The 14,765-nt window shown below is 43.0% G+C and overlaps 1 protein-coding gene across 1 annotated transcript in view; it reads right to left on the bottom strand.

Moving 5' to 3' along the window:
• myo10 (myosin X) overlaps window positions 1–14,765 on the bottom strand; it is a 457,994-nt gene that overhangs the window by 153,205 nt on the left and 290,024 nt on the right. The window contains exon 24 of the mRNA XM_059653796.1: window positions 930–966. Coding sequence (XP_059509779.1) covers window positions 930–966 — 37 coding nt within the window. The remainder of the gene's footprint in view (window positions 1–929; window positions 967–14,765) is intronic.

Genomic DNA, 14,765 nt, shown 5'->3' with positions numbered 1-14,765 from the left:
AAGAATAAACTTCTGTTGGAAAAAAGTTAATTATGACAGGGTGAGAGGAAGGTCATTAATTCTTTTAAAATGAATATGTAGTCCCTTAATTTATCTTTAATGACGTGTCAGCTAGAATTTTAGCAAAGTCATTTTGCAGAATACATTCAATTAAAAGAAAGACAGCAGGATAAAGAAGCATAAGGTGACAGTTCCCAAAGTTTGTGTGTCAATGGTATGAAAAAATAATGAATGAGATTTTTCGCAACAGGCCAGGGAAAATGAAGCAGAGATAACAAGATGTAGAGCTGGATGAACACAGCAGGCCAAGCAGCATCAGAGGATAAGGAAAGCTGATGTTTCGGGCCTAGATCCTTCTTCAGAAAGCTTTTACTGACTTAATACAGATTTTTTTACAGCTGGGGAAATAAATGCAGTGGAACTGTGTGGCTCTGCCAGACTTCATGAACAACTTTGGAAGAAATTTAAAAGCAGTGCGCCAATCTCTGTGTGTAGTTTGACTAGAAACAGGACCTTTTGCTAATTGGAGCAATAAAGATTCTGACAAACTGGCCAACCTGAGCTGATTGATTAACTGTGTGTTTTCAAAGGAAATTAAAATAGTTTATTGGCCTTTAGGCTGTTTAGGGTTCTGGTAACTGTTTTCATTGGAAACTGGGTTTCTAATTTCAAAGTATTGCTATCAAAATGTGTAGGTGCAGTAGATTTGAGGGTGAAATTTAGAAAACAGGTTTGCTGTGAAAAGTAGACTCTCAGATCACTCTCATTTCTCGTTGCCCAAAGGGTATAGGCCCGAAACGTCAGCTTTCCTGCTCCTCTGATGCTGCTTGGCCTGCTGTGTTCATCCAGCTCTACACCTTGTTATCTCAGATTCTCCAGCTTCTGCAGTTCCTATTACCTCTAAAATGAAGCAACAGATTATTTGTTACCTGTCGAATGCATTCTGCTTCTCGCTTCTGCCTTTCCCTGTTAAAGACACATTTAAGAATTAAACAAAGTATCAATAAAATATTTAAAGACTCTTACTGGTTGAGGGATTGCTGCCCAGAATCTCAATTTTGAATTAAATGGATGAAAAATTAAAAGGAGCCAAAATATGCACACATTTGAAAAAGAGCTCGGAATTGTGTTGTACGATTAGATCATGCCTATTCCTTCACCAGGTAAGCAACACACTACCTGCAAATGCAAAGGGAACAAAGAACAGTCCAGGCCAAAGATGCTGCTTGGCCTGCTGTGTTCATCCAGCTCTTTTTAATCTCAGATTCTCCAGCATCTGCAGTTCCTACTATCTCTCAAAGTACAGTCCAGCTCAGGAGCAGGTCCATCAGCAAAACTGCGCCGACATCTGATGCTTTTCTAAACTAAAAGCTTTTTGCCTCTGTGGTCTGTACCCTTCTATTCCTTGTCTATTCATGTCCCCTTAAATGTTGCTATTGTGCTCACCTCCTCCAGCAGCGCATTCCGGATACTTACCATCTTCTGTGTAAAATACCTGCCTCTCTCACCTCCATTAAACTTAACTCCTTTTACCTTAAACCCATGTCTCCAAGTAGTTAACATTTCTATCCCTGACTGTCTGTACCTCTCATGCTTTTATAAACGTCTATCGGGTTTTTCCTCACTCTTCAACATTCAAGTGAAAAATTACCCAAGTTTGTCCCACATTTACTTGTAGCTAATACTCTTCAAACGAGGCAACATCCTGGTAAACCATTTCTGTTCCTAAACACTGTTCTAGCAGTGTGGCAAACAGAACCGTATGCCATATTCCAAATGCAGCTGAACTACGGGTGGCACAGTGGCTCAGTGGTTAGCACTGTTGCCTCACAGTGTCAGGGACCCGGGTTCAATTCCAGCCTGAGGCAATTGTCTGTGGGAAGTCGGCATGTTCAGAGAATCCCTACAGTGGAAGCAAGCCCTTCGGCCCAACAAGTCCAAACAGCACCCCATTCTCCCACTCCCTCCTGGTAGCTCTGCATTTCCCATGGCTAACACCCCTGAACACTATGGATAATTTAGTATGGTCAATCCACTAGTCTGAATATCTTTGGACTGTGGGAGCAAACCAGAACACCTGGTGAAAACCCTGCAGACCCAGGGAGAAAGCGCAATCTCCACACAGGGTGGGATCAAATCTGGGTCCCTGCTGATGTAAGGCAGCAGAGTGAGCCACTGTGCAATCTTATACACTTGCATTGCCACTTTCAGGGAACTGTGACTTATACATCTAGAACCCTCTGGATGTTGATGCGTCTAAGGGCTCTGCTGTTCACTGTGAATTTCCCTCTTTCATTACATCTTCCAAAATGTACTACATTTGTCCAGATTAAAATCCACCTGCCATTACTCTGCCCAAGTCCCCACCCTCTCTAAATTCTGGTATATCCTCTGGCTGAATACTCAGTATCTGCAGCTCCGCCAATGTTTGTGTCACCCATAAAATTAATAATCAGGCCACCTACAGATCTATAATACATGTTACAAACCACAGGAGTCCCAGCACTGCTCACCATGGAACACTACAAGTTACAGATCTCCAGTCAGAAAAATGCCCTTCCACCATTACTCTCTGTCTTCTATGACGAAGCCAGTGCTGTATGCATCTTACAAGGTGACCGCTGATTCCATGAGAGTTCACATTTTATATCATTCTGTCATAAGGGACCTTGTCAAAGGCCTTCCTAAAGTCCATCTAGCCAATATCTACCATTCTGCCCTCAATTAGCACTGTCATTTCCTCAAAAGACTCAATCAGGTTTGAGAGACAGGACCTTCCCCACATAAAGTGATGTTGCCTGTTGCCATGAAGTCAAATTTTTCCAAATGTGAACAAATTGTATACCTATGAATCTTCTCTAATAATTTCCCTACTACTGATGTAGGCTCACTGGTCTGTGATTTCCAGGATTATCTTTGTTATCCTTCTTTAATAAAAGAACAATGTTGGCTCCTGTCCAGTCCCGTGGGATCTATCTTGTGACCAAAAAGGATACAATGATTTCATACTAGGTCCAACCTGCCTCCCTCAGCATTCTGGGATAAATCTGTTATGAATCGAGGTCAATCTCCCCCATCCAACCCTATGAATAACTAAAACAAATACCTAGAGAAGCTTGCCTCATCTCAATCTATTAAAGGAAGTTTGAAAAGTGCTATAACCTGCCTCTCTCTGCCCAATCTGCTATAAAGGGGAGGTTAAATTAAACAAACTCCTGACAGTCATGCTATAGTCAACAAGTAACAATTTATTTATCTATCTCTAACAGCAAAAAAATTAACAGAACTCCTAACAAACTGAACAATTCCCTCCTAACTACTAACTATTCCCAAATATGACAAAAACTAATGGTATGCTACTCTAATAAATACAAGTTTCAGTTATAGAAATCAAGATAATAAAAAAAATTAAGACTTAGTCTTGTAATTACAGCCAGTATACGTCTTCCAAAATGCTTCATGCCCTGGATGATAAAATGTGAGGCTGGTTGAACACAGCAGTCCAAGCAGCATCTCAGGAGCACAAAAGCTGACGTTTCGGGCCTAGACCCTTCATCAGAGAGGGGGATGGGGTGAGGGTTCTGGAATAAATAGGGAGAGAGGGGGAGGCGGACCGAAGATGGAGAGAAAAGAAGATAGGTGGAGAGAGTATAGGTGGGGAGGTAGGGAGGGGATAGGTCAGTCCAGGGAAGACGGACAGGTCAAGGAGGTGGGATGAGGTTAGTAGGTAGATGGGGGTGCGGCTTGGGGTGGGAGGAAGGGATGGGTGAGAGGAAGAACAGGTTAGGGAGGCAGAGACAGATTGGACTGGTTTTGGGATGCAGTGGGTGGAGGGGAAGAGCTGGGCTGGTTGTGTGGTGCAGTGGGGGGAGGGGACGAACTGGGCTGGTTTAGGGACGCAGTTGGGGAAGGGGAGATTTTGAAGCTGGTGTAGTCCACATTGATACCATATGGCTGCAGGGTTCCCAGGCGGAATATGAGTTGCTGTTCCTGCAACCTTCGGGTGGCGTCATTGTGGCACTGCAGGAGGCCCATGATGGACATGTCATCTAAAGAATGGGAGGGGGAGTGGAAATGGTTAGCGACTGGGAGGTGCAGTTGTTTGTTGCGAACTGAGCGGAGAAGTTCTGCAAAGCGGTCACCAAGGCTCCGCTTGGTTTCCCCAATGTAGAGGAAGCCACACTGGGTACAGTGAATGCAGTATACCACATTGGCAGATGTGCAGGTGCTTAATGTGGAATGTCATCTTGGGGCCTGGGATAGGGGTGAGGGAGGAGGTGTGGGGGCAAGTGTAGCATTTCCTGCGGTTGCAGGGGAAGGTGCCGGGTGTGGTGGGGTTGGAGGGGAGTGTGGAGCGAACAAGGGAGTCACGGAGAGAGTGGTCTCTCCGGAAAGCAGACAGGGGTGGGGATGGAAAAATGTCTTGGGTGGTGGATTCGGATTGTAGATGGCGGAAGTGTCAGAGGATGATGCGTTGTATCCGGAGGTTGGTGGGGTGGTGTGTGAGAACGAGGGGGGTCCTCTTTGAGCGGTTGTGGCGGGAGCGGGGTGTGAGGGATGTGTTGCGGGAAATACGGGAGATGCGGTCAAGGGCGTTCTCGATCACTGTGGGGTGAAAGTTGCGGTCCTTGAAGAACTTGGACATCTGGGATGTGCGGAAGTGGAATGTCTTATCGTGGGAGCAGATGCGGCGGAGGCGGAGGAATTGGGAAGAGGGGATGGAATCTTTGCAGGAGGGTGGGTGGGAGGAGGTGTATTCTAGGTAGCTGTGGGAGTCGGTGGGCTTGAAATGGACATCGGTTACAAGCTGGTTGCCTGAGATGGAGACTGAGAGGTCCAGGAAGGTGAGGGATGTGCTGGAGATGGCCCAGGTGAACTGAAGGTTGGGGTGGAAGGTGTTGGTGAAGTTGATGAACTGTTCGAGCTCCTCTGGGGAGCAAGAGGCGGCGCCGATACAGTCATCAATGTACCAGAGGAAGAGGTGGGGTTTGGGGCCTGTGTAGGTGCGGAAGAGGGACTGTTCCACATAACCTACAAAGAGGCAGGCATAGCTGGGGCCCATGCGGGTGTCCATGGCCACCCCCTTAGTCTGTAGGAAGTGGGAGGAGTCAAAAGAGAAGTTGTTGAGGGTGAGGACGAGTTCGGCTAGGCGGACGAGGCGCAGTTCCCATTATCTCTGATGCTTCATGCCCTCTTCGCTGATGTTTAGTCAGGAGCACCTCTCTCTGTTGAATTCTTGTGTGAAGAATATTAGTAAAGAGTGCCGCTGTACTTTTAGTTAGATGATGGTTACTGTGAGATCTTAGAGAATTCTGAGAGAGTCAGTGATCTTCTCTTTTCAGCTGCTGGTTGTTAACTTAACAAATGGAAGTTGCACTCACACTGATATTCAAATACTCTTTTTTTTATACCCTTGATGGCCTATTAATTTCTTACAATAGAATTGGTCCTAGGTTGTCAAAACCATCAGATTTAAGTTTAATTTCTTTTTTAGTTAGTAAGTGTCTGGTTTAAATTAATTGGCTGCTTTTCAAATTGGTTGCCTTACCAACAAAAAAAAACTGCTGCCTGGATTGTTGAATACACAGCCTTTTGATACAATGTTTCAATTTTAGGAGCTCTCTGTGCACCTGCACTTAAAAAACACTTTTTCAAAGGACCACACACACTTCCCCCCCATTATTTTAATAACAAATTCTAACATCCTGCCTTCCAATCCACAAGTACTCTATCTAACTTCACAACACTTCATCCCTTTCAAAAAAGTGATGAGAAGGTTTTTTCCCTCTCTAAATCTTAACACTATTGTTACTAGATACGTAGGTCATTAGTCTAGGCTTACACATTTCATACTAACTCTTTTTACATACATGACATTGAACATTACAGTCTCTATATTGTATAAACATTTTCCTTTTAATCGGCGCAGGCTTGGAGGGCCGAAGGGCCTGTTCCTGTGCTGTAGGTTTCTTTGTTTCTGTGATAACACATCCGCAATAACATTTACACAATCGTCAACATGTATAATCTGTAAATTAAATGCTTGTAACACAAGACTCCAATGAAATAGTCTGGTGTTCCTGTCTTTAAATCTTTCCAGAAATGTCAGAGTTGTGATCAGTATGTGGAACCGTATCTGATACATTTTTTGCATCAAAAACATTAAAATGTGGTAAGGCCAGTACTAAACTCTCTAACTCTTTTTCAACGGTCGAATATGGAGTGTGTTTGAAAAATAACTGATTGTGGAACTGAAAGGTCAATCATCCTCCTGTCACAACACAACTCCAACCCCTACATTGCTGGCATCAATGGCGACTTTAAAGGCTTTCAAGAAATTTGGCATGGTTAATACTGGTGCAGTGGTTAACACTACTTTTAAATTCTTAAATGCCTCCTGGCATTGTTCTGTTCACTGGAAGTTTGTGTTCTTCTTTAACAAATCCGTCAGTAGGGCCACCACACTACTAAAAAGTTTGGTACAAACTTCCTGTAGAATCCACACAGTCCCAAAACTCACAGCAGCTCTTGCTTCGAGGATAGTCCGGGAAATTCCTCGATAGTCTTTGTCTTCATGTTCCTTGGTGACATCTGTCCCTCTCGTCAGCTTTTGTGCTCCTGAGATGCTGCTTGGCCTGCTGTGTTCATCCAGCCTCACATTTTATTATCTTGGAATTCTCCAGCATCTGCAGTTCCCATTATCTCTGTCCCTCTCCAATGTTTTGTCCTAAAAACGGCATTTACACCTGCCAAATTTATAACCAACTTTGCCTTCCATAGTCTGTCAAAGAGCTCTGCTGAATGCACCGTAAGATCTGTTCATAAATGGCTGAAGATCACTAACTTATCTACATAAATGGCACAAATAGTCAATCCTGCCACAACTCAGATCGTACATCTTTGAAAAGTGGGTGGTGCATTCTTCATTTGAAAGGGCATTACTTCAAATTGATGTAGCCCATTTGGGATTACAAATGCAGAAACTTCTTTTGCTATCTCTGACAAAAGGTACTTGCCAGTAATCACGAAGTAAGTCCAACTTGGTGATATAAGTGGCTTGTCCAAGTTATTCAGTCCACCAGCCTTGGAATTGGGTCGGAGTCTTATTAAGTCACTGTGCTGACGTTCTGATAATCTAGAACTTCTGGAATTTTTTAGAATTTAGAATTTATACAATGAGAAGTGTTATAAGTCACCATACCATGGCACTTGTATTAATGACAGAAGTCACATGTGAATTCATTCATAACAATAAAAGATAATTTTAAGACAAAAGTTCATCACAGTTCATTTGGTGGCTCCTGGCTTCAGAAGAAGGGATGAAACCAATACGCTAGGTCACTGGAAAAACTAGGCTGAAAGCCTACATTTACATGCCCTAGAATATCAATATATCCCTCCAAAAGACTCAAACATGTCCTTCTCCATTGTGAATGCTGATGCAAAAGTATTCACAAAGGACCTCACACGCTTCCTTCAGCTCCATGCATAAATTCCTTCCCAGGATTTTCCTTAAACCTGTTTTCCAAAATCATTTCATGACCCCTTTAAGCCCTCCTAATTCCTTGCCAGTGTAGTTCTTGTCTGTATTCTTCAAGGGCTCTGTCTTCTGTTTTCTAAACCGTGCATACGTCTCCTTTTTCTATCTGAATAAGCTCTTAATTTCTCACCATCCATTTTCATGGCAACATGCTGGTTCCAAACTCTAATCCACTGGTTTTTAGAAGATTCCCACAGAACAGATGTGGATTTACCCTCAAACAGCACCCCCCAATCTACATTCTTCAGTTCCTGCCTGATACTGCAGTTAGCCAGAAGACAGTCCTCAGAAAGAACACGGGGAAATGGCACCAAAGCATAGGTAGCACGTTCGAAGTTTCTCAGAGGCCTTGGTACAGGAGTTGAATAAGAGGAGACAGGCCCTTGTATTTACATCAGCCCAAGAGGAACTCGAAATAAACTCTGAGAAAGCAATTTAAGCAAACGGCTGAAGGAGTCTTTGTTAATAATGCGCAGCAAGGCCTGGATGCAAAGCCATGAAAATTTTAATGGCCTAAATACAGGTGGTTGAGATCAGTATTGTGACAGTCCTGTGCCTTTAAGATGGATTTGTTCTGTGCTGTTTCTCTTGTAGAGAGGTATTGTCAGTGGTACCGAAATGTCTTCTTCAGAAGCTCCCCCAGTGTTTTCTTTATTACACAAAAGCAGCACTAATAGGTTGAGTCAGGCATACACAGACCCAGGATTTTAATTTTGCTTTCAGTTTAAACAGGGCTTTTTTTGGCTGTTGAAGCTGAAAGATATAGCTCTCTCTGCTGCAGCTACAAGTTTGAGTTCTTTCTGTGATGCCAGATTATTTACTTCTGTATCGCTTTCTACCATACTGGAAACCACACATGAGAAAACCTGTTTTACTGAATTTTCCTTTGCCAAGGGTGTGTTTATGGGATGTTGCCATATTGGAACAGTTGATGATCAGTAGTTAAATAATGTATTAAAATTATTAAAAGGTTATGCCAAATTTCTTTTGGTTTGTATTTTAACTGTGATGTGAAACAAAGTATATTTTGCTTAAAACTCAGTAGTTGGACCAATTGAATCACATCTGGATCACCACACCTTCCATTTGTCTTTAAGTAGAAGTTGGGTCTAGGCTCTCCCCATGATATATGTTGGGGGGGGGGGGGGAAGCGCGGTTTGGTTCAGTCCATAATGATATAATTCACCTTGGAACGTCGTATCAACATCGTGGGCTGAAGGGCCTGTTCTGTGCTGTACTGTTCTATGTTCTATGTATCCTCTAAACATGACACCATAGGCACAGGCACTCCTCAATGCACAGCACCCTTCACTCACCCAACAATCATAATCATAACTCATACCTCACATGAAAAATGTCACTTCAACCTGAGTACAAATTATTTGTAAACATAATTATTCACCCAGACACATTATACCACACTCTTGCTGTACAACCAGGCAATGGGCAAACAGGTTGTGATAAAAGAGCAGAAAGACATTGAAGATGATAAAAAAAATCATTACTTGTTCCTATACTCTCAGTTCTAGCACAGAGACTGTACACATTGAAGGTACAAGAGGTGTGATTAGCACGTGACAAAACACCAGTCATGAATAACATGCCACAAGGGCAGCTAAAAAAGGTAACAAATATGCTTCAGATATGTGGATCATTGGGATACCTTCTCGGGAAAGTGGGACCTGTACAAGAAGGACGGGTAGCACCTGAACTGGAAGGGCACCAATAGCCTGGGCTGGAGGTTTGCTAGAGTTCTTTCGGAGGGTTTAAACTGGTTTGGCAAGGGGATGGGAACTACAGCTACAGATCAAAGGATGGAGTAGCTGGCCTACAGGCAGATACAGCATGCAGAGAGTCTGTGAAGAAGGATAGACAGTTGATAAGGCAAAGTTTCAGTCAGTGTAATGGGTTGAAGTATGTCTATTTTAACACAAGAAGTGTCAGGAATAAGGCTGATGAACTTAGAGCATGGATCAGTACTTGGACATAATGATGTTGTGGCTATTAGATAGGAAACTTGGGTATCACAGGGGCAGGTATGGTCGCTGGATGTTCTGAGGTTTAGATGTTTCAAACGAAATAGGGAGGGAGGTAAAAGTGGTGAGGAAGTGGCATTGCTAATCAGGGATGGGATCACAGCTGCAGAAAGGGAGGTTGTCAAGGAGAGTTTGTCTATTGAATCAGTATGCGTGGAGGTCAAGAACAGGAAAGGAGCAGTCACTTTATTGGAAGTTTTCTATATACCCGCTCCAACAGCAACAGAGACACTGAGGAACATATTGGGAGGCAGATTTTAGAAAGGTGCAGAAGTAATAGGGTTGTTGTCATGGGCGAATTTAATTTCCCTAATATCAACTGGAACCTCCTAAGGGCAAATAGTTTGGATGCAGCAGATTTTGTTAGCTGTGTCCAGGAAGGATTCCTGACTCAATATGTAGATAGGCCAACTAGGGAGGATGCCACATTGAATATGGTGCTTGGCAACAAACCAGGCCAGGTGTCAGATCTCTCTATGGGAAAGCATTCAGGTGAAAGTGATTACAACTCCCTGACCTTTACTGCAGTCATGGAGAGGGATAAGAGCAGACAATATGGGAGATTATTTAATTGGGGGAGAGGGGATTATACCCTATTAGGCAGAACTGTGGAGCATAAATTGGGAATAGATGTTTTTAGGGAAATGCACAACAGAAATGTGGAGGTTACTGAGGAAGCACTTGCTGTGGATGCTGGACAGTTTTGTACCACTGAGGCAAGGGATGGTAAAAAGTGAAGGAAACCTATACGACAAGACATGTGGAAGATCTAGTCAAGAGGAAGAAGGAAGCTTACTTAAGATGAGAAAGCAAGGATTGGACAGGGCTCTAGAGGTTTACAAGGTAGCCAGGAAGGAACTGAAGAATGGACATAGCAGAGCTGGAAAAAGCCTTGGCAGGTAGGATTAAGGAAAACCCCAAGGCGTTCTGCACTTATGCGAGCAGTAAGAGGATGGCCAGAGTGAGGGTAGGACCCATCAGGGATAGTGGAGGGAACTTGCACCTGGAGTCAGAGGAAATAGGGGAGGCCCTTAATGAATATTTTGCTTCAGTATTCACCAGTGAGAGGGACTTCCTAGTTTTGGGGGACAATGTGAAACAGGCTGATATGCTTGAACAGGTTGACGTTAGGAAGGAGAATGTGCTAGAAATTTTGAAAAACATGAGGATAGTTAAGACCCCTGGACCAGATGGGATATACCAAGGTTTACAAAGGAAACAAGGGATGAGATTGCTGTGCCTTTGGCGATGATCTTTGCATCCTTGCAATCCACTGGAGTAGATCAGATGGTTAGAGGGTGGTAAATGCTATTTCCTTGATCAAGAAAGGGAATAGGGATAATCCTACGAATTATAGACTGGTCAGTCTTATTTCTATGGTGGGCAAATTATTGGAGAGGATTCTGAGAGATAGTATATATGATTATTTGGAAAAGCATACTTTGATTGGAAATAGTCAGGATTGCTTTAAGAGGGGCAGGTCATGCCTCACAAGCCTTATAGAATTCTTTGCGGATGTGACAAAATACATTGATGAAGGTAGAGCAGCGGGTGTGGAGTATCTGGGTTTTAGCAAGGCATTTGATAAGGCTCCCCATAGTAGGCTCATTCAGAAAGTAAGGAGGCATGGGATTCAGGGAAATTTGGCTGTCCAAATATAGAATTGGCTGTCCAATAGAAGGCAGAGGGTGGTGGTGTATATGAAGTATTCAGCCTGGAGCTTGGTGACAAGTGGTGTCAACAGGGATCTGATCTGGGATCTCTGTTCTTTGTGATCTTTAAAAATGACTTGGATGAGGAAATAGAAGGGTGGGTTAGTGAGAATGCCATTGGCACTAAGGTTGGAGGAGTTGTGGATTGTGTAGAGGGCTGTTATAGGTCGCAACGGGACATTGATAGGATACAGAGCTGGGCAAAGAAGTGGCAGATAGAATTCAACTAGAAAAACGTGAAGTGATTAATTTTGAAAGGTCAAATTTAAATCGGAATACAGGGTTCTTGGCAGTGTGGAGGAGCAGAGGGATCTCAGGATCCACATCCATAGATCCCCCAAGTTGATATGGTTGTTAAGAAGGCACATAGTGTGTTGGCTTTCTTTGATGGGGGATTGCGTTTAAAAGCCACGAGTTTATGATACAGGTCTATCAAACCCTGGTTAGAACATCTGTGGAATTTTGTGTTCAGTTCTAGTCGCCTCATTAGGAAGCTTTAGAGAGGGTGCAGAGGAGATTTACCAGGATGCCTCCTGGACTGCAGGGCAGGTCTTATGAGAAAAGGTTGAGGGAGCTAGGGCTATTCTTATTGGAGTGAAGAAGGATGACAGGTGACTTGGTAGAGGTGTAGAAGATGATGGGAGGCATAGATAGAGTGGATAGCCAGAGACCTTTTCCCAGATAATGAGGAGGCATAATTTTAAGGTGATTGGAAGAAGGTACACGGGAGATGTCAGAGGTAGGTTCTTTAAACGAAAGTGACGGGTACGTGGAATGCACTGCCAGCAATGGCAGCAGAATCAAATATAATAGGGGCATTTAAGTGACTTTTGGATCGGCACATAGATGATAGTAAAATGAAGGGTATGCAGTTTGTAATTTTATCTTAGAGTAGGATAATAGGTCGACACAACATCGTGGGCCGAAGGATCTGTACCGTGCTGCACTGTTCTATGCCTGAAAACAAAAGGATAAATATCTTACATCACTGGTTCTCAATTATTTCCAGGTTTGATGTTCAATCATCTGCTAAAGTTTCAACCTCTTGCCTTCCTGCCCTCTTCCTTCTCCCATGTTCTTCTGTGAATTGGTATTCTTCCCCCTTATCACCACAGGACCTGAAATCTGGCATTCATATCATAGAATCTCACAGGTCTACTGCACAGAAAAAAGTCTTTTGGATCATCAAGTCATCATTGGACATGTGCAACCACCTAAGTATTCTAATCCCATTTTACAGCTCTTGGCTCGTAGCCTTGCATGCCTTGACATCTCAACTGTACATTTAAATACTTCTTAAACGTTACTTGGGTTTATGCCTTCATCACCCCTATGGACAGAGTTCCAGTTTCCCATCACCCACTGAGTGAAAACATTTTTCCTTTCATTCTCTCTAAACGTCCTGCTCCTTTCCTTAAATTCTGCTTCCAGTAATTGATTCCTCCATCAAGACAAAAAAAGTTTCTTCACGTCTACCCTGTCAATATCCCTCACAAATTTTACACATTTCAATATATACTACCTCAGTCTCTTCTGCTTAAAGAAAAACCATCTCAGTCTATCCATTTCTCTTTATGTTTATAATTCCCTCACCCAGGAAACATCCTGATAAATTTCATTTGCACACCCTCTAGTGCTATCACACGCCTCCTACAATGTGGATTCCAGAAACGCACACAATACTCTAGCTGTTCCACTATTACCTCCTTGTTCTTAAACTCTCAGCTTCGGCTTATATCCGCTTGTCCTACTACCCTAAAGGATCAGTGGACATGCACGCCAAGGTCCCTCTGATCCTGGGTGCTTCCCAGAGTCCTAGCATACATCATGTATTCCCTTGCCTGTTTGTCCAGCCCAAAGGCATCACATTACACCTATTCAGAAGGAATTCTATTTTCCATGGAACAGCTCATCTGACCAGCTTACCTACCACCTCCTGTACACCAAAGCTATTATTCTCAATATTTACCATCCGACCAATTTTAGTATTATCTACAAACTTACTGATCCAAGTTCAAATTTAAATAGTTTAACAATGGCACAAACAGCAAGGGCTCAACGATTATCTCTGCAAAACCCCACTGGACACAGGCTTCCGTTGACGGAAATGATCCTCAACCATGACCCTCTGCTTCCTGCCACTCAGTCAATTCTGTATCTAGTGACCAAATTTTTTTTGGACCCCATGGGCCCTTACCTTTGCTCTGTCTCTCATGAAGAATCTTAGAATCATAGAGTCATACAGCATGGAAACAGACCCTTTGCTCCAACCAGTCCAAGCCTAACATGATCCCAAACTAAACTAGCCCCACCTGCCTGCTCCAGGCCCATATTCCTCCAAACTTTTCCTATTCATGTATCCATCCAAATTCCTTTTAAACGTTGTAAACTGTACCTGCATTCACCACTTCCTCAGGGTGTTCATTTTAGATGCAAGCCACACTTTGAGTGAAAAAATTTGCTTTTTTAAAAAATATCTCTCCTTTCATCTTAAAAATGTACCCCCTAGTCTTGAAATTCCTCATCTTGGAGAAAAGACAACCACCATCAACTGCCTTGCTGAAATCCAAGTAGACTATATCAAATATATTCCCCTCATGTAGACACCTGGTTACATCTTCGAAACATTCAATTAAATTGGTCAGGTATGACCTCCCATTAACATACCAACGCTGGCTATTCTTGAGTAAACTCTGCCTGTCCTATTGCAGACTAATTCTATCTTTCAGAATTGTTTCCTATCATTTACCCACCAAGGAGGTTAGACTGACTGACTTATAGTTGCCTTGTTTATCTCTTGCTGTCCTTTTTTTAAAAAAATCATTCACAGCATGATAACATCACTGGCTAGGCCAGTATTTATTGGCCATTCCAAATGGCAGTTCAGGGTCAACCATATTGGTATGCATCTGGAGTCACATGTAGACCAGACCAGGTAAGGACAGCAATTTTCTTATACTATAGGACATTAGTGAACCAGATGGGTTTTTCTGACAACCGACAACAGATTTATGATCATTAAACTCTTAATTCTAGCTATTTTTATTGAATTCAATTCCACCATCTGCCATGGCCGAATTCAAACTTGGGTTCCCAGAACATTACCTGGGTGTCTGGATTAGCAATCCAATGATAATATCACAAGACCATCACCTTTCCTTGTCTTGAATAATGGTACCACCTTGGCTGTCCTCCAGTTTGACGTAGTCTACTTAGATTTCAGCAAGGTCTTTGATAAGGTCCTGAATGAGAGACTGATAGCAAATTGTAGCCTCACAGTTGGCTCTGCTGCACAGCAGGGGAGGAAAAAGGCTGGAAGAGCTTTAGTGATAGGGGACTCAATCATAACGGGAACTGATAAGTGGTTTTGTATGTACAAACCAGATCTTCCAATGCCATGTTGCCTCATTGGTGCCAAGGTTACGGAAGTCTCAGGGCAACTGCAGGGCATTCTGATAGGGGAAGGGTGAACAGTCT

The sequence above is a fragment of the Stegostoma tigrinum genome, chromosome 2 (assembly GCF_030684315.1).
Source record: "Stegostoma tigrinum isolate sSteTig4 chromosome 2, sSteTig4.hap1, whole genome shotgun sequence".
Classification (NCBI taxonomy): Eukaryota; Metazoa; Chordata; class Chondrichthyes; order Orectolobiformes; family Stegostomatidae; genus Stegostoma; species Stegostoma tigrinum.
Note: the sequence above shows the minus strand (reverse complement) of the source record. Positions and strands in the feature narration are given on the sequence as shown.